Source organism: Loxodonta africana, chromosome 19 (genome assembly GCF_030014295.1).
Source record: "Loxodonta africana isolate mLoxAfr1 chromosome 19, mLoxAfr1.hap2, whole genome shotgun sequence".
NCBI classification, from domain to species: Eukaryota; Metazoa; Chordata; class Mammalia; order Proboscidea; family Elephantidae; genus Loxodonta; species Loxodonta africana.
Genome location: NC_087360.1, coordinates 21,340,928 through 21,360,381, shown reverse-complemented (window position 1 = coordinate 21,360,381; position 19,454 = coordinate 21,340,928). Strand labels below are relative to the sequence as shown.

At 43.1% G+C, this 19,454-nt stretch overlaps 1 protein-coding gene across 1 annotated transcript in view; it reads right to left on the bottom strand.

The window, feature by feature from the left end:
* CRKL (CRK like proto-oncogene, adaptor protein) overlaps positions 1–18,881 on the bottom strand; it is a 36,013-nt gene extending 17,132 nt beyond the window's left edge. The window contains exons 1-2 of the mRNA XM_064272365.1: positions 18,384–18,881; positions 6,850–7,315 (exon numbers count right to left, since the gene is read on the bottom strand). Coding sequence (XP_064128435.1) covers positions 6,850–7,315; positions 18,384–18,694 — 777 coding nt within the window. The 5' untranslated portion in view covers positions 18,695–18,881. The remainder of the gene's footprint in view (positions 1–6,849; positions 7,316–18,383) is intronic.
* Between the last annotated feature and the right edge of the window lie 573 nt (positions 18,882–19,454).

Genomic DNA, 19,454 nt, shown 5'->3' with positions numbered 1-19,454 from the left:
ACGAGCCTCAAATCTGACACTCCATGTAAAGCCCCTAGCTTACTCAACAGCCATTACCATATACAGAAAACTGATGTCAATATAATGAGTAGGCTGGGATAAGCCTTGCCTGAACCACACAAGAGCCCTAATTTCATGGTATTCTCACCCAATTTACACGTTGAGAAACAAAATTTTTTTAAAAAATAACCTCTGATTCACAACCCAGTGAGAATATGATATGCTAGAAGGGAAAATGTTATTAAAAATATGCAAACTTTATTAGTGGCTACCAGTAGTGAGTGGGAGGGGGAAAGAGGGAGTCATTGCTTAGGAAGCAGTGAGTGTGTGTTTTTTGGGTGATGGAAAATTTGACAATGATTATTGGTGAGGGTTGAACAACATGATTAATTAACGTACCACTAAATTATACACATGTAAAGTATAAAAAAAAATTCTAAAGGACTTTCTAAAGATTTCTACTTTTGACACGGTACTGTGATCGAGGAAAAAAGCATTTCAGGTGCAGAGTAAATCAAATTCCTAAAACTAGATGCTGTGAAGGACAACTGACACAATGTCAAAGGAGCGAAGGCAGAGGTCAGCCGTGGTGAAAGGCCAGAAGGGGCTGGCAATGACTCCTCTGGCCTTGGACAGCCACACACCAATACAGCTGGTCAACAAATCTGAAATTTTTACTTAAGGAGCGTGAGAGCTCACAGGCATGCCTTACAGCTGTGGTAAGGAGAGGAAATCACCTCTGAAATGTGAGAAGGTGACAAGGAGCAGCATCACTGCATTAGGAGCTATGGCCCTGTACAGACCTCTATGGCTGAGTTAGGTGCTTGCGGACCAACAGGCACAAACCCAAGATCAGTGGGGGTATAAACTACAGGTCATCCAGCCAGAACTGACAGACGATCCCTGGAAGATTGAAAAATACTACTAGCACTACTGAGGAGCCCTGGTGATGCAGTGGCTAAGAGCTTGGCTGCTAACCAAAAGGCTGGCAGTTCAAATCTACCAGCTGCTCCTTGGAAACCCTCCAGGGCAGTTCTACTCTGTCCTATAGAATTGCTATGAGTCAGAACTGACTTGAAAGCAACAGGTAGCACTACTGAAATCTGCATTTGCTTTGCAGCCAATTTCATCTCAGTAATAAGCCAAAGTAGTGATGAAGAAACTGCTAATGTGAATTTAATTCTATCCAAAGAAGCAGAAATCTGAAAACCCAGACCAGTCAGTGAAGGAAGTTGCACCCAAGCCTTAGGAGGGCCAATCCAAGAGAGTCAGAGAACAGATGTAATTCAATGATCAGGGGTTTCCAAATGGGGAGAAGACAATCCAAGAAGAAATTCCAACAACATAAACACATATGACCTCAGTGGGAACAAAGAACAAGTACCTTATGGATGCTGGTGAGTTGACACAAAGAACTCCGAGTGTCATAAAAAGGACATGCACCAAAGATGAAAGGATGCCTGTACAGATAAGGTCAAGTGTATAAGTGCTGAACAGACACACTGACAAGCAGGACTCAGCCTAACACTGGCTAGGAGGTCTACAGGAGTCTGAGCTGCTCTTGCTGGGTTGCCTGCCATAGAGAAATCACTCCACAGGAAACTGGCTGACCTGTTATCTTGATTTTTGTCAAAACAGGGAAAACAGCAAATTCTATAAAATGTAAACAGGTGAGCTTGAAACCAAACCTGGACAAAATGCCGGCAGTGATCACCAAACACATGGTTTACAAGGATTTAGAATGGAAACCGAAGTATCTGGGAGCAGCACAGGCTCACTAAGAGTAAGTCATGCCAGATCAACCTCACTGTCCTTTTTTAGATATGACACATAAATCAGAAGAGGCTGCAGAGGAGGACTTCAGTATCAGAACCTGGATGGTGCTTGTATGAAATCTCCAGTCAACATGAAACTGAGGGCGTAATCAATATGCTAGATGACACGATCGAGATTCAGAAAGATTCAGAGAATGTGCGAATGTATGACTAAGAAAAACCAACCAGTCAACTAACCAAACAAACACCCAAAAACACCTCAAGAGAGACAACTATAGGGCTGAACACTTAGATCCAAAAATTGGGATAGGCTTCCTATATACTAGCAATGAATACCTAGAATTTTTAACTAAAAACACATAATTTCACCAAGGCACAATTGGTCTCTATTTGCCTGGAGCAACAGAGGAAGGAGGAGAGTCAGGGATAGGAGGAGGGTATGGAATGTGTGGCTAACTGCCTTCATAAATGACTGCCTCCTCTGCCATGAGGCCAGGAGAACTGGATGGTACCCGGCTGCCACATTTTGAACTTTTGATCAAAGAGCCTATAGAAGAATCCTCATCAAAAAGGGGAAAAAGCAAAACAGAACTTCAAAAGCTCATGGACTCCAGACTTGCTGGAGCCATGGAGGCTGGATGAACCCTTGGAAACTATCGCCCTGAGATAATCTTTAAACCTTAAACCAAAAATATCCCCTGAAGTCTTTTTAAAACCAAAAAACAGTTTAGCAAGTAATATCTGCCTTTAGCATTATACTTTTTAAAGAACTGTCTATATGGGATCTAAGTGATAACATCAACTCAAAAGATTTGCAAAAAAGGAAGCTTAGCGGGCAAATTCAGGGAGGGGACCGATTGTGGTTTATGTTTCTTCCTAGTGGAAAGCTAGAATGCAAGGAACTTCTCAACTACCTGAGCCACCAAATATGGCATGAACTGCCACATGAGACTGCATGTTTCAGAAGTTTCACAAGGGCAGAGACCTTTGTTTTGTTTACTGCTGTATCCCAAGCTTCTGGAATAGTTACCTGCCACATAATAAGAACTCATTAAACCTTTGCTGAAGGAATGAATGTTTTTGGAGATGTCCAAATTGAGAATGGATAGCCAAACAACCTAGACACTGCAGAAAGCCATCTGCATTGGGAAGATGGCTCGACTAACTGATCTAAGGTATCATTACAACTTGTCTTTCTCCTCGATTTATATCAATTCCACCCCAAAATGCTTTATGCGTCCCATCTGCAGTCTGAGGAATTGTTATTCTTCCTCCACAGTATCTTTGAAACTGACTCTGATTCCCGCAGACTTACCCCACCAAAATGACACCAACTGTTTTCTTAACTCATACCATGGAGGAATGCTCAACTGAAGCTCCAGTGGATACACGTTTCCATACAGCAAATACGCATGGCTGTGTACACCCACGATTAAGTACAATTCAGATGGTGTTAAGAAATTTCCTCCCCTTCTTTTCTAGTCAGGAACGTGTACCAGTATAGAAGTGAGTGAGAATGTTATTACAGGGAGAATGAAGAACATGCCCTAAATTATTTAAAAATAAAATTTTAAAAAAGGTAAATTTTCTGCAAACTTCAGAACCTCCAGCACTTGTGAGAAGCCAGCTGGTTCCCTGTCTCAAACGGAGGCAACAAGAAAACTGTTGCCTCAGCTTAGCCCTTTTGTGAGATGGTGACAGCCCACACCCCCTGCTGTCTTTTGCCACTTTTGCCCAACATGCCCAGTGCTCTCATCTAACTGCAGCTACTCAGGGGTGTTAGTCTCGTTCACCCAATCTCTTTCCTCTGACAGCAATGCCTTCCCCTACTTTACTCACCTAACTTCTGTTCAATCTTCAAAACTCTCAGTTTAAGGGTCACCTCCTCCCAGAAGCCTTCCCTAACCCGCATTACCCACCCACTCTCCCATTTCTAACTCCCCATTCCACTTTCTCAGCACTTACCACAACTATTTTTTTTTTTCCCCACTAGATAACTCCTTGGTGGCAGGACTCTACAAGGCACCCCACAGGGTGCTTACATCAATGGATGATTAATGAACAAACAGCAACTCTCAGAGCCAGGCTGCCTTTCAGGTTAGATTCAGAGAATCAAAGTTACTTGCCCAAGATTGTACCAGTAAAAGCCAGGACTTGCATACAGGCCCATGATCTTTCCCTAATCACACTCCCCATCTCTACTGTGTCAGAGAATACAACTGTGACCACATGTGCTTTATAACAACAATAGCACCCTTGCTCCAAACATTCCCTTCTGGTCAAGGACCTACTTTTGAAAAGGGCTACTTTGTCTCCCTGAACCTGAGAACGGTCTTGTAGGGTACAACCTGCTTCCCACGGCCCTCCTAGCCCTACTACGCCCAGGGCACCAGGAGCCCAGAAGAGCTCTGCTGTTCTCAAGATGCAAGGACATCCACCATGAGTCACAACCCATGGGTACCAAGGGTTCCCCCTTCAATCAGATTCCATGATCAACTCACTTCTTAGAGGTGAGCAAGAGAAAAATGGCTAAACACAGACCTGTTTTAAGCTCTTCACTTGCAGGGATGTCCTTTAGACAATCAGGTTTTACAGAAAAGAAAACTTGTCTAATAATTTCAAGGAATGAAGTTCACCTGAGCCATCATTGTTCTATGTAATACTATCAAGGGGCTTCATTACTGGCACAATTTGTCCTACTTGTCTCACTGTTTCTCATTTTAATTATAACACTTTATCCTGGTAACCTAATTGCAATCGTCTCAAGAGAAAGAGTTGTTTTTAATAAGATTGGACAGGCACCATTATTCTAATACTTTTAGAAGATAATATATTCAGACATGTGGATTATTTATACTTATCCTATAGTCGAAAGCCCGTCTACACAAACAGAATGAGAAATTCTAGTAAGTGGAACTGGGCACAGGTCTACTTCTTGGGTCTCATTTACAGTGTGAAGCACCAAACAAAGCCTCTGATGAGGTTCAGACAGCTGGGTTAGTGTCACGATGAGACTCAGGTGTGGTGCCCTCTGGGGTCTAAGAAACTGAGAGAGCTGTATAATGGCCAAGTAACTGGCCTCTCTCGATCACCCCCCATACCCCTCAGTCACCCCTCTACAGGAACTGATGTTCCTCTCTACGACCCTCTGTGCATGCTCCAGGGACCACACAGCAGACAGGGATTTCTAAAACACACATCAGCGAGCCAGGGGTCCACTTTCAACCCCAGCTCAGATGAAAACTCCATTCCTGACATCCTGACTGGGAGCCTCAAGCCCCAAGGTTCTCACCATAGTTCTCACTAAGGCAGGCCAACAACCAGTTGCCTAACACATGTAGGTCATACCAACTCTACAATTCCTAGCTCTCCCCTAGGCAGAGATGAGAGATGTAAAAATACTTCAAAAGGCTGAAACCACTATATAAACTGGAGGGTGCTGAGAGCCCAGAGCACCTCAAGTTATTTTAAAGCACTGAGGTGTGGGCTAGGCTAGACATGTCCAGCTGTGCAGGAGCAGGTTTATGAAGGGGTAAGAAGGCTGGAAAGCTGGCTCAGCTAAGACTCTATCTGCAGGGCAGCTTCCTCTGGTTCCATTCCTGTTCTTCCACTGGGGCATATAAAAGCACTGGGTCCTCCCCAGCCACAAGCCTCAGGTACTCTGTGCTTACAGCCAACACGAGAGGGAAAAGCAATTACGGACTCTGAAATAAACCTTCAGGTGATAATTGAATCAGGTGGTTAATCCCAGCCTAAAGAAAACTGAAGACGACCAATGGAAAAATACACATAAAATAAATTACGACAAACTTTTATCTGTGGACAGGCTATCTTGTAGGTTAAGTTTTACTTTTTTAAACCAACAGCCTGGATCACGTCATCCTTCTGGGATGCACCTGGGCTGTCTTGCAACCATCCCCAACTTTAATCTTGGGGTGAAGACACACAGAACAGTCACTAACTCAGGCTTAGTTTCTCTAATACATAGGCAACTTGATTTACTAAGAAAGAGTATTCAGCTGTAATCATGTACAATACTTAACAGTTCATGGTTTACAAAGCATTTTCACAAATATCATTTGATCTTCACAGCAGCCTGTGACGATGGCATAATAGAGCTACTTTCATTTTACAGGTAAAGGCAGAGAGGCTCAAAGGTGAAGAGATTTTCCTCAGGTGAAACAAGAAATGATTCTGGCAGCAAATCCCATGTCCTGACACAGTAATACTCAGGGCCCATCTCACTGTAGACATTTGATACCTCAGTAAATGTTAGTTAAAAAAAGAAAGGGTATGGACCCATTCTTCTAAAAATCAGAATTAAAAAAAAAAAAAAAAAAAAAAAAACTGTCTTTTTTTAATTCCTTCTCTCCTCAGGTCCTCACCACCACGGAGTTTATCATATATGGTCACTCTGCAAATGTCTCACCAAACATCTACACAATTTTATTACCAACAGGCTTACCAACAGCAATCTTCAGGACTGGTTTGTATTTCAGCAAGCCACGGTAATATACTAACCTTTTTTTTTTTTTGCAACAATCTCTCTTCTTTTTAAGTGAGTTAATGTTTAGTAGAAGAAAATGATTTGGGGATTAAAATGTCCAAGTTCTATTTCATGCTACTGTAATGTATACAACCTCTAATAAGCAAGGTCTGAGATACTTTAAACCTATTCCTCTGCTAGCTGAAGAGACACATTTAGTATTTCTCTTCAACTGGTCACGATGTTAGAAATATGAAACTGTACGAGTGGCTATGTGTCTGAATGCTGGTTTCTCCTCTAGGTCCTGTATCTTTCTTAACCATTTTCTTTTCTTGCTGGAAGAAAACCAACTATTGTGAGACTAAATCTGTGAGACCCTGGGAGAAGAGCACAGGCCATGAGTTTGGCAGAAACAAGGAGCAGGAAAGCCCATGACAAAAGAATGATGTGAAACACTGAACACTTAGATCTCCCCATATCACCCAGTTCTCTTATTCCCAAGAATATAACCTTAAATGAGCAGTCATTACATAGCAGAAACTAAGTTAAAACAAAAAAATGCCAAAGGTCCCCCCAAACCAATTTTACCTCTAATGCCAAGGCAGTCTTGTCGTAAGCACAGGGAACTCTTTTCTGGATTGCTTTCGCAAAGACAGGTCCATTCTGTGTGGATGGCAAAGGGTTGATGGCTGCCCCAGGAGTAGTGGAAACAGCAGGTAGAGGAGTTGTGGTCTGAGGTTGAGCATATGCATGAGCAGGTTCTGGGATCCCATAACTGTTGGAATTCCTGTTTCCATGCTTCCCGTGCAGGGAGGACCTCACCAGCTTTTCGACATAAGGGACAGGGATCATCCCAACCCGGCCATCCTTGTTCCGGGCACTCCACCATTGTTCTTCAGGCTTCTCTATGATCACGAGGATCTCACCCTTTTTAAAGGGCAGGTCTTCGGCATCATTCCCAGGAAAATCATACAGAGTCCGTACATATTCCAGGTTTTCTTCTGCTGTAGGCAGGTTGGGTGCTGATACAGATCCCATGGGTGGGCTTGGATACCTTGAGAGAAAAAAAATTACTTTTAAGAGAAAAATCTTACTTTACATCGGTACTTCTCAAACTTTTTAATTAACCATTCTCCTCTATAATGGAATTAATTCCCTCTCTATATCCTCAGCTCTGTCATATTGTACTTTCTGTATTGCCAAAAAAAAAAAAACAACAATATCCTGAATACACCTTTTCAAATGACATGTCAAATGCATTCTCTTCATCTCTGTTTTATTGGAATCTTTTGTTTACACAGAGATACTTGGTCTAAATTTATTTTTAAAATCTCCAGTTCAGTCCAGTAGCTGCCTTCCTTACAACCCCATCACAAGACACTGCACACTCTCATTGCCAGCCCTAATCTACACCCTGCACACTGCACACTTCCCCAGGGAATGGACAGAAGACGAACACTGGAACCTCCCACTGGCCTTGCATTAAGATTGTGCTGAGTAGCCTATTACAAAGTTCTCTGTCCCTGTGTCCTTCAAGATAGGAAAACTAGAAAAGGGCTTAGACATTTGGCAAATTCAAAAAATAAAATCCATACTGCACAGCTTGTACAGGGAGCCTCATCTGACCATCAAAATGAAAACATGTGAAAGTTCTCAGATGACATGACACTGCTTTGCTGGGTTCACAGAATGTTTTCCCAGGAAGTCAGTCACAAAAGCACAGCCCCACTCTCCAACAATACCATTTGCAATGCCCCTTCTACGAAAGGAGGACAGAGGTCTCTCTTTACCTAAGGAATGTTCTGAAAAGTTGCATCTACCAAGTTTTCACATTTGCAAGCTATTTACCAAGCTGATTACACCTCATGGTGACCCACTGTGTGTCAGCGTAGAACTCTGCTCCACAGGGTTTTCAATGGCTGTTTTTTCAGAAGTAGACCAACAAGCCTTTCTTTTGAGGCGCCTCTGGGTGGACTCAAACCTCTGATTTTTAGCAGCTGAGGGCTTTAACTGTTTGCATCACCAGGAATTACCAGCAATTCCACTCCTAGGTTGTTACGGACTGAAATGTGTCCCCCCAAAATGTGTGTCAACTTGACCAGGCCATGACTCCCAGTATTGTGTGGTTGTCCTCCATCTTGTGACCTGAAGTAATTACCCTATCTGTTGTAAATCCTAACATCTATGATGTTAATGAGGCAGGAACAGGAGTTAGGTTAATAATGAGGCAGGACACAATCTACAGGATTAGGTTGTATCTTGACTCAATCTCTTTTGAAATATAAGAGAGCACACATGCAGAGAGGAGGGGGGACCTCATTATCCCCAAGCAAGATCAGCCAGGAGCAGAGCATGTGGAGGTCCCTGTGCTGAGAAGCTCCTAGACCCAGGGAAACACTGCTGACAAGGGCCTTCCCCCAGAGCCGACAAAGGAAGAAAAGCTTCCCCCGGAGCTGGCACCCTGAATTCAGCCTTCTAGCCTCCTGAACTGTGAAAGAATAAACTTCTGTTTGTTAAAGCCATCCACTTGTGGTATTTCTGTTATAGCAGCACTAGATAACCAAGACACAGGACTATACCCAAAAGATTTGAAAGCAGGGTCTCAATCAGATACTTGTACACCAAAGTTCACTGCAGCATTATTCACAATAGCCAAAAAGTGAAAACAACCCAAGTCTCCATCAACAGATGAATGGATAAAAACAAAACCTGTTACATACATGCCAAACAGTTATTATTCAGTCATAAAGAGAAATGAAGTTCTGATACATGCTATAACATGGATAAACCTTGAAAACTCAGCGTAACTGACTGAAATAAATTAGACGTGAAAAGTACAAATTATTGTATGATCCTACTTACAAGAAGTATTAGAATAGGGAAATGCATGGAGACCAAAGTTTATTTACCAGGGGTAGGTGGGAGGGAAAAATAGAGGGACCTGCTCGATGAAAAAATGAAACAGATAGTGGTGATGGTTACACAATATGGTGACCATACTCAATGTCACTGAACTGCACACATGAAAGTAGCTGAATTGGCAAATGTTTCGTTTGTACATTTCATCACAGTAAAAAAAAAAAAAAAAAGGACAGGAGCATTTTTATGGCCCTTGGTACAAACTGCCACACTGCTTTCCAAAAGGCAGTCTTCATAATATGGCAAAACTTACATCTTTTTAAATGTAAGTAACTAGTTTCATAGTAGGCAGAACACCATGGTGATTAGGAGCCTGATTTAAAACTTCAAAGGCCTTATTATTATTAACAATCTTATAACTAAGGGAAATTACTTAATATCAATTACATCTAAAAATGGGAGAGCAGGAGTAGCAGGATCAGCAATAGCAATGAGTGAACACTCATTACCCAGCGCCAGGCACTCTTTGCAGTAATTTGCAGACATGAACTCATTTAATCCTCACGACACTGTGAGGTAGATGCTGTTACCATGCCCATTTTACAGATAAGGAAACCAAGGCAAGGGTTAGATTTGTACTCAGGCAGTCTGGCTCTAGCTGGAGTTCTCACGTATAACCATAAGCTAGTCATGTAATGAACCTAAGTTAGTAATGAACCTCCCTCCCTCCTCTTTTGGTTAAAGGTATTCTCTGCTTCATGGACAAACCGAAGATAAAACATTTTTAACCTGAGCTTTAATACCTTTTACGTTAAAAATCTCCTTAATCATGTTAAAGAACTGATACAATCAATGTCTAGGGGTAGGGGCGATTCAAAGATGATACTCTTTTTTTTTTTTTTATTGTGCTTTAAGTGAAAGTTTACATATCAAGTCAGTTTCTCATACAAAAATTTATATACACCTTGCTATATACTTCTAATTGCTCTCCCCCTAATAAGACAGCACACTCCTTCCCTCCACTCTCTTATTTTTGTGTCCATTCGGCTAGCTTCTAATCCCCTCTGCCCTCTCATCTCCCCTCTAGACAGGAGCTGCCCACATAGTCTCATGTGTCTACTTGATCCAAGAAGCTCACTCCTCACCAGTATCATTTTCTATCCCACAGTCCAGTCCAATCCATCTGAAGAGTTGCGTTTGGGAATGGTTCCTGTCTTGGGCTAACAGAAGGCCTGGGGACCATGACCTTTGGGGTCCTTCTAGTATCAGTCAGACTATTAAGTCTGGTCTTTTTACAAGAATTTGAGGTCTGCATCCCACTGCTCTCCTGCTCCCTCAGGGAGGGGTCTCTGTTGTGTTTCCTGTCAGGGCAGTCACTGGTTGTAGCCAGGCACCATCTAGTTCTTCTGGTCTCAGGCTGATGCAGTCTCTGGTTTATGCGGCCCTTTCTGTCTCTTGGGGTCATAATTACCTTGTGTCTTTGGTGTTCTTCATTCTCCTTTGCTCCAGGTGGGCTGAGACCAATTGATGCATCTTAGATGGCCGCTTGCTAGCATTTAAGACCCCAGATGCCACTCTCCAAAGTGGGATGCAGAATGTTTTCTTAATAGATTTTATTATGCCAACTGACTTAGATGTCCCCTGAAACCATGGTCCCCAAACCCCCGCCCCTACTCTGCTGGCCTTCGAAGCAGATGATGCTCTATTTTTTTAAAGGGGGTACTTGCATATTGAAATTTTTTATTTTATGTACTTATGTGTATTGCATACTCTTTTGTACATATGAAATATTTCACAGTAAAAAGTTAAACACACACAATCCAAGAAGATCAACTAAGTACCTCTCTAATGAAACTGCTTTGGGTATGGTAACAGTTCTTTACCACCCCAGTGGCATTTTATACTGAGAACCTCTCCCTCCCATCCTTGGCATTCACACCATCACTCATGATCGTCCTCTTATGCCTGCAGCTGGCTCTCCACCTCCTCCCACAGCTCCTCTTCCTCTGCTCATTCCTGTTCTGTACACTCATTCAGGATAATTGCATCTAAGCTTACACTCCAAAATTTGTATTTTCAGCCCCCACTTCCCTTACTAATAACAAGCCATCAGATTTTTGAACACCACCAGCCTTTCAGCAGGCACCTCAAAAAAGGATTCATGCTGAAAACAATCACACCTCTATCGCACCCTGATCTCTTCCCTCCTATTCTCTCAATTAAAGACATGGTTCAATCATTCCTGAAGTCATTCCTCTCCCTTGACATCTATATGCAATTGACCAGCAAAGGCTGCCAGTCTCCATCTTGGTTCAGATTCTCATGGTCCCTTGCAGTTAGTAGCCAAGTGCTTAATCGTTTGTGCCACCCAGGGAGTCCTTCATGATTTACTCACTATATGCTGCCGAGTCCAGTATTGTAGTTTGGTATACGGTAAGTCTTAAAATTCCTGCTAACTAAACAAAAAATTACAAAGACATGGGGAAGCATTTCCCATTCACATTTCTATTCTTCTTTTCCTTCTGGAAACACAAAAACCTAGATACTCTAATCACCCAAACCTGGTTTAATTCAGTTAAACAGACAAGAAAAGGACCTGTGTGCCACCTGACTTGCCTTTCAAGCCTCTTCAACTCCCCACTGCTCCACTAGTACTCTTAGTCATCATTCTAGGATAACTGAGACAGACTCTAGGGTAATTTGAACTCCCACTAATAAGCGGTGGCCCCCTTTACTTATCAGAAAGAACGAAAATATTTTAGCCTTAAGGCCCCTTAGAAATTGTCCAATGGTTCAGGCCAAAAGGAAAATTCTTACTTAGGTAAAAATTACCTGGATTTGAATCTTAAACAAGAGAAAAATTACAAACCAAACAGCTACCAGTAATCTTCATGCTGCAGGGATGTAACTCTTAAATAAATAAGCTTCCATTCCCAACAGAATGACAATGTTCTTACATCAATTTTATATGACTGAAACCACTGATCAGAAGAAACTCAGGGGTTCATGTACAGTGTTGAATTTTATGCTGATCAAAATTACTGATAATCGTCCTCCCTTACTTCCAATTATAAAAGTCCAGATTTGAACTCCCTTACTGAGAAAAGGGGATGAGGGAAGGAGGCGCAACTGCGTTTCTTGTGGTCTCCTTCTGCCCCTTCAGAGGTGTGAAGGTCTGCCCCATGTGCGCTCACATTTGGTTCAGCACCCTTTCTCTGTTCTCCCACAACTCCCTTACCATATCATACAGCATGGAAACAGCCTTTGAAAAAATCTCCGTAACCAGTAAGCACCACAGGAGCATGGCCGGGACTACTGATTCAATGTAGTTTCCAGGTACATGAGATCGCCACGTACTTCAGATCCTCAATGGCTGCTGATTAAAAAACCTGATTTTCTCTGAGGGCTGACTTTCCTCATTTTTTATGGTTCCATTTTATTTCTTATGATTTATTTTCTTCTCCAAGCTTTCTACATAATCTGGAAATGTTAAATTTTATAAGCAAAACAAACTATGTAAAACACTTTCAAGTTTCTAAACCATGGGAAAATGTATTCCACATCTAGATAATCTACCCATAAATCTTTTGAAACATTGTTGTTAAACTGGAAATATTCCCTATTAAATAAAAAACATTAGCACTTACCTGAATACTAACTATAACCTAAATGAATCTTACAATCTATGTACTCAAAGAAAATGGAGGTGCAAACCACCACAGGATTTTTCCTGTTTATCAAAGCATCTGCAATATAAAAATTACACCCATGAGCAGAAAGAGGATTTTTTAGGGCCATTCAAAATCAACAGAAACCATCTGACTATATGATACCTTTGGGGGTTAAATTTAAATGCCACCAGCAAACAACCTAGACAAAAACAAAAAGCGAAGATACAAAGTTACAAATATAAAGATACCAAATCAGTTTTGTTTCTTCCCTTTCCTTGCCCCATTCACAATCCCCTCCCATCCATCAGGGGGGGTAGTCAATTTTATCTCGAAGTCATGGATCCATATTTCTACCAGTCACCGTGATTGTGGACCTGGATTACAGTAACAGTCCTAGGTCACTCCCCTGCCTCAAACTCCTTCCATAGTGATCAATGTACTTAAAATAAAATCCAATTTTCATACCTTGAGCAGTATCTCCGAACTCTTCTTGTATGATCCCTTTCTCCTGTAAGAACTACACCCTCAACACACTAGCTGTCTTTCTTCCCTCAGGGCCTTTGCATGTGCTTTTCCCTATGCCTGGAGGAGTATTCCCTTCCATCTAAGACTCACTTCTCCTCTAGCCTTATTTCACTTCTCAGCTTCAGGCTTTCTCTGATCGCTATCTGAGGTAGGTCCCTTCTGTTACAGTCTCTCAGCCTAGGTTTATCTCTTTCATAGCATTTATTAATCTTACAAGTATTTTATTTTCTACTTTTTAGTCTGTTTCCGCCACTAAAATGTCTAAGTTCCATGATGAAGAAATTATATCTGTCACCCAATTTTCTCAGCACCTATCACTGGGATATAATTCTCTTCTAAATATTTGAATGAAAATATAAAATTAAAAATCATGGGACTTCCATAGAATTGAGAATCTAGAAATAAACCCATACATACATTTGACTGACAAGAGAAAGAACAGTCTCTTCAATAAATGATGCTGGGACAATTGGACAACATGCTAAAGAATGAAGTTGTGCCCGTATCTCACACCACATACGAAAATTAAACTCTAAATGGATCAACAACCTAAAGAACTAAATTTAAGAACTAAAAACTCTTAGGAGAAAACAGAAAAGCCTCAAGACCTTGTTTTTGACAATGGGTTTTCTTAAAACACCAAAAGCAGGAACGTGAAGACACAGCTTACAGAATGGGGGAAAATATTTGGGAAATACATATATGATAAGGGTTTAACATCCAGAATATATAAAGAACTTCTACAACTCAAAACAAAACAACAAAAAAAAACCAACTCAATTAAAAAACAGACATTTCTCCAAAGAAAACATACAAATGGCAAATAATCACAATAAAAGATTCTTAGCATCATAGCGATGCTATAAGACAGAGTAGGGCTGCCCCAGAGGGTTTCCAACACTGCTGTATCTTTCTCCGAAGGCTGGTGCATTCCATCCACTGCCAAATCTTAACTACTTCGCCACCAGGGCTCCTTCCTTAGTCATTAAACCCACTGCCCTTGGGCTTATTTCAACTCACAGGGAAATGCAAATTCAAACCACAATACCACTTCACACTCACAAAGAGATACCACTTCACACCAGTGAAGTGTGAAGTGGAGGGACCCATCCCTGGAGAAGGACCTCATGCTTGGTAAAGTAGAAAACTCAAAAAATCAAACCCACTGCCATCGAGTCGATTTCGACTCATAGCAACCCTGTAGGACAGAGTAGAACTGCCCCATAGGGTTTCCAAACAGTGCCTGGTGGACTCCAACTGCTGACATTTTGGTTAGCAGCCGCAGCTCTTAACCACTACGCCACCAGGGTTTCTTGGTAAAATAGAGGGTCAGGAAAAATGAGGAAGACCCTCAACGAGATGTATCGGCACAGTGTCTACAATAAAAGGCTCAAGCACAGCAGTAACTGTGAGGATGGCGCAGAACCAGGCAACATTTTGTTCTGTTGTACACAGGGTCGCTATGAGTCGGAAGCGACTCATTGGCACCTAACAATACCCAACCCACAACAATAGGATAGCTTTACTTGGGGGGGGGGGGGGAGGGGGTGGGGACAGAAAATAACAAATGTTTGCCAGGATAAGGAGAAACTGGAACCCTTTCGTATTGCTAGTGGGAATGTAAAATGATGCAGCTGCTGTGAAAACCAGCTGGGTGGTTCCCCAAAAAGTTAAGCATAGAATTACCATATGACCCAGCAATTCTACTCCTAGGTACACGCTCAAAATACTTGAAAGAAGGGACTCAAACACATAGCTGTACACCAATATTCACTGCAGAATTATTAACAATAGCCAAAAGGTAGAAACAGCCCAAGTGTCCATCAACAGATGAATAAACAAAATCTGGTATATACACATGACGGAATAGTATTCAGTCATAAAGAGAAACAAAGTTCTGATATATGCTATGGCATAAATGAACTTCGAAAACATACTGAGTAAAAGGACTCAGACAAACAGGGACAAATATTATATGATCCCACTTACTGGGCTGGGTTATAGTAAACCAAGGAAACCCTGGTGGCGTAGCAGTTAAGTGCTATGGCTGCTAACCAAAGGGTCAGTAGTTCAAATCCACCAGGCACTCCTTGGAAACCCTATTGGGCAGTGCTACTCTGTCCTATAAGGTCACTATGAGTTAGACTCGACTCGATGGCAATGGGTTTTTTTTGTTGTTGTTGTTTATGCCAAACCAAAATCAAATCCTTTGCCTTCAACTGGATTCCAACTCGTATCAACACTACAGGGCAGAGCAGAACTTGTCCGTAGGGTTTCCAAGGAGCACCTGGTGGATTTGAACTACTGACCTTTTCATCTTAACCACTGCGCAACCAGGGCTCTGATTCCACTTATAAAAGAACTATCTAATATAGCCAAATGTATAGAGGCAAAAATTTATTAGTGGTTACCAGGTGTTGAGGGTGGGAGGAGATGGAGAATTATTGCTTAAGGGGTACAGAGTTTCTGTTTGGGGTAATGAAAATATTTTTAAAATGGATAGTGGTGATGGCTGCACAACATGAACATAACTAATTTCAATGAACTGCATACTTAAAAATGGTTAAAAAGGCAAATTCTTTGTTACATGTTATTTCACCACAATAAAATTTTACAAAAATTAAGAAACCGTCCAATAAAAAGAATGAGACTAGAACAAAACACACATCAGTCTTTAAATTCTGAGGAAAACACTACAGTTATATACTTATAGTTCAGCAAAACAAAAGAATGAACTATAAGTCAGGAGGCATGAGACTGGCTTTAAGGGATCAATTTGAACAACTTAATTTATTCTGTTTGGGGTGTGAGGCAGCATTACCTTTAGTTTTCCATCTGGCCAAGGCTCTACCACCACTAGCTACTGGAGGATAGGCACAATTTTCCTGTAAGAGGCTACTAACATGCCAAACCAACTCTCAAAGGCAAATCTAACATGTCAAACTTCAAGCTTGGGAGAGGGAATTCAAAGATTCAGCGTAACAAAGTAAATCTAGTCAGGACCCAATTCAAGGTGCATTGTGACTGCCTGAGATAACAGGGAAAATGAATACCTAAATTACAGCAACAGGCTGGGAGTGGCAGCACAGAGAGAAACAAAGCTGAACTGTGAGAGGGAGGGCCTGGCTCTGCAGGGTCAGGAAAAGGTCCACTATTTGTGAGGGGGCTAGAACAACAGGTAAGATTTCAATAGGGAAGTGTGGGGCGGAGGCAGGCATTCAATGAAGATCCAGCAGCCCAGGCAAAGGCATAAAGGTGTGAATTGGGATGACAACCAGGGGACAATGGAGCAGACTAGTGGAGCTATGCTAAAGGAAAGATGAGAGGGGCTGTGCAAGCAAAGGAGACAGAAAGACACATCTGGTATTTGGGAAGACACATCTATGGAAAACCTGGCCTCAATTTTGTGGGAGTGGGAGTCATTGAAGCATACTCTTTTTTCCCTCTAGAAGGGGATTGTCCCATTCGCTCCCATTTTTTGAAACATCTATATGATAGTACCCGTAACCTCAATGTACGAACAAGACCTTGCACATAGCAAGGCTGAATAAATGCCTGAAATTAATTACATCATTCACCTTCACAAATTAGGAAAGTTAATTTACTTATATTACAATCTCATTACAGTGGGTTCCAAGATTCTGTCTAACCCCTTATATTAGAATTACATTGTACTCAAAGTTTACCGGTTTCCACCAATTAGATTCTTGGTGTCCTGGTCTTTGTTTAACAGTATTTGAGTATTAATCACATTCTCCTGGTCCATTTTGTCCAGCAGTTAATCTTAAGGCACTATACTGTCACGGCTTTGTTTTGTGTGTCTCTATCCCACAGAACCAAAAATTTGGTTCCGTTAGTGCTCCGTAATTTATTTTAATAGCTTTCAGTGTTTAAAGTTTATAAATAAAATGTTATCTACCTATGAAAAGTCAGAAACATCTAAACCTGAAAAATCTACTCCAATACCTTATCCTTTTAAAATACATATTTAAGAAACAAATCAGGTAGTGAAACACCTTTTAGTTAAAAAAATTTTACACAATTTCTTCAACTCATATTTAGCATTCTTTTAGCAAAAGAAACTTCACAGTATCAGGAAACCGGATAAAATACTTATTACGGCAAACTAAAGCAAATGGTCAAGTAAGACAATGCATTTTACTTGGAAAAGAGGATGTTTGATGCTCAGTGTCACTGTGGGTTCTTAACCTAAAAGCAGATATTAAAATCACTAGACTTAAAATAGAAATTACATTTGAAATTGAACTAGGATAGAATTAAGACAAGTGCCACTCAAAAATCTCCCTTAGTAAACATGCTAGCCTTATTCCACCTCGGGACTTAACCAAATGGATCTCTAACCTATTAATAGTCCAGCTTGAAGAAAACGGAAAACACATTTTCAAAAAAGAAAAGGCCCTCGCTGAGGCCAAAGTATCTTTTATTTATTTATTTGGTAACTTATAGTACTGTAAAATAAAAGATGTCTGGCCCATGTCAAACTTAGCGCCGGGTTATCAATATACAATTTTGATACTTCAACTTAAGGTCTTTGTTTCTAAACGCTAAAGCGTATTCATTTCTCAACCGTTCAAAGGTTGCAGTTCAGGGGTTCTTAACCGGGAGCTCAGAGATCCGCAAGGAGCCCAAGAACCTCGAACGGTGTGCATACGTGTGTACGTGCATTTTGGGGGAGAGGGGGGGATACTATGGCTATCTTCAGATTTTCAAAAAAGTCTGTGGTCCAGAAAAAGGTTAAAAAAACAAAAACAAACAAAACCCTGTTTTCGTGTGATTGCCAAATAGACAAAGTGACAAAAGGCAAAAGGCGTACATTTTTAACTATGCAACCACCGTTAAACATATTTAAAACGCATGCTCTCATCCACAGTGACCCAGATCCTCACACAGACCTTCTGTTTGGAATACGTTCTGGAAAATAATTTGGTTCCGAATGGGGGACAGGAGTTCCAACCACCATCCCCCACACTCCTCGGCCCCAAGCGAACCAGCCTGTCCATTCTCCCACCTCGTCCGCGGGCAGGGCGGGGCGCGGCGGGATCGTACCTGGGCGCGGGCTCGATGAGGGTGGTGGTGTCCAGGTAGTGGATCTTGTAGAACTCCAGCAGGGCGGGCAAGTGGTCAAACTCCTGGTCCCCGATCTTAAAGCGGCGGTTGGGCAGCGAGTTGATGATGTAGTGGGAGACCCGCGAGTTCTCGGACACAGACAGCACGTAGTCCCCGGGGCAGGTGGAGGAGTCGCGGACTAGGAACATACCGTGGCGCTGGCCCTGGAGCCGAGTCTGCGCCTCCTGGCGAGACACTGGCCCCATGTACCAGGCGGAGCGATCCGAGGAGTCGAACCTGGCGGAGGACATGGTGTCGGGCCAGGGGCTCTGTGGACGGTCGGGGTGGCGGCTGCTCTGGAAGCCTTTGCCTGGCAGATGGCTTCGGAGCCGAGGAAGGGCCTCCCGGCACACCTCGGGGCGCGCTCAGAGGGCTGGGCCGGCACCTGCTTCGCGGCGCCGGGCCCGCAGCATTCTCCGCCGCCGCCCGCCTGCTCCGGGGCCGCCTCACAGAGAAAGCCGGCCCGGGGAACGCGGAGCAGAGCCGGGAGACGGGGCTGGCGAAGGCGAGACCCAGCGGAGGCCGCCCTGCGGGTCTCGGGCAGACCGGCGTACCGGGAGTGCCTCCAGTGACTCCCAGCCTGGAACGCGCCGCCGCCGCCCCCACACAGCTGCGCACCGACCCCAGCCGCCACGCGAATCACCGGACTGCAATGAGCGTCGCCCCTCCAGGGCAGTTTTGCCCGGTCCGTTCCCAAGAGCCACAGCAACAAAATGGCGGACGCGGGAGAAGCGGCCGGCCACCTCCCCCTCCGCTCAGCACGCTCCGTCTGCGCACGCGCAGCGCTCTGACTCCCAGCTGCCGCCGGGGCCCTCCCGGTGACAATGCGCGGCGCAGCCAATCAGGAGCGCAGCTCGGAGCCGGGGCGTGCACCTCCCGAGCCCGCTCCCGCCTTCCGGGAGGAGGGGAAGGCGGCGGCGGGCACTCCCTTCCGGGGCCGCGGAGCGCCGCAGGGGGCGCTGCTGTCGCCCGGTCGACCTGCCCTCCTCGCTGGCAGGAAAACAGCTGGAG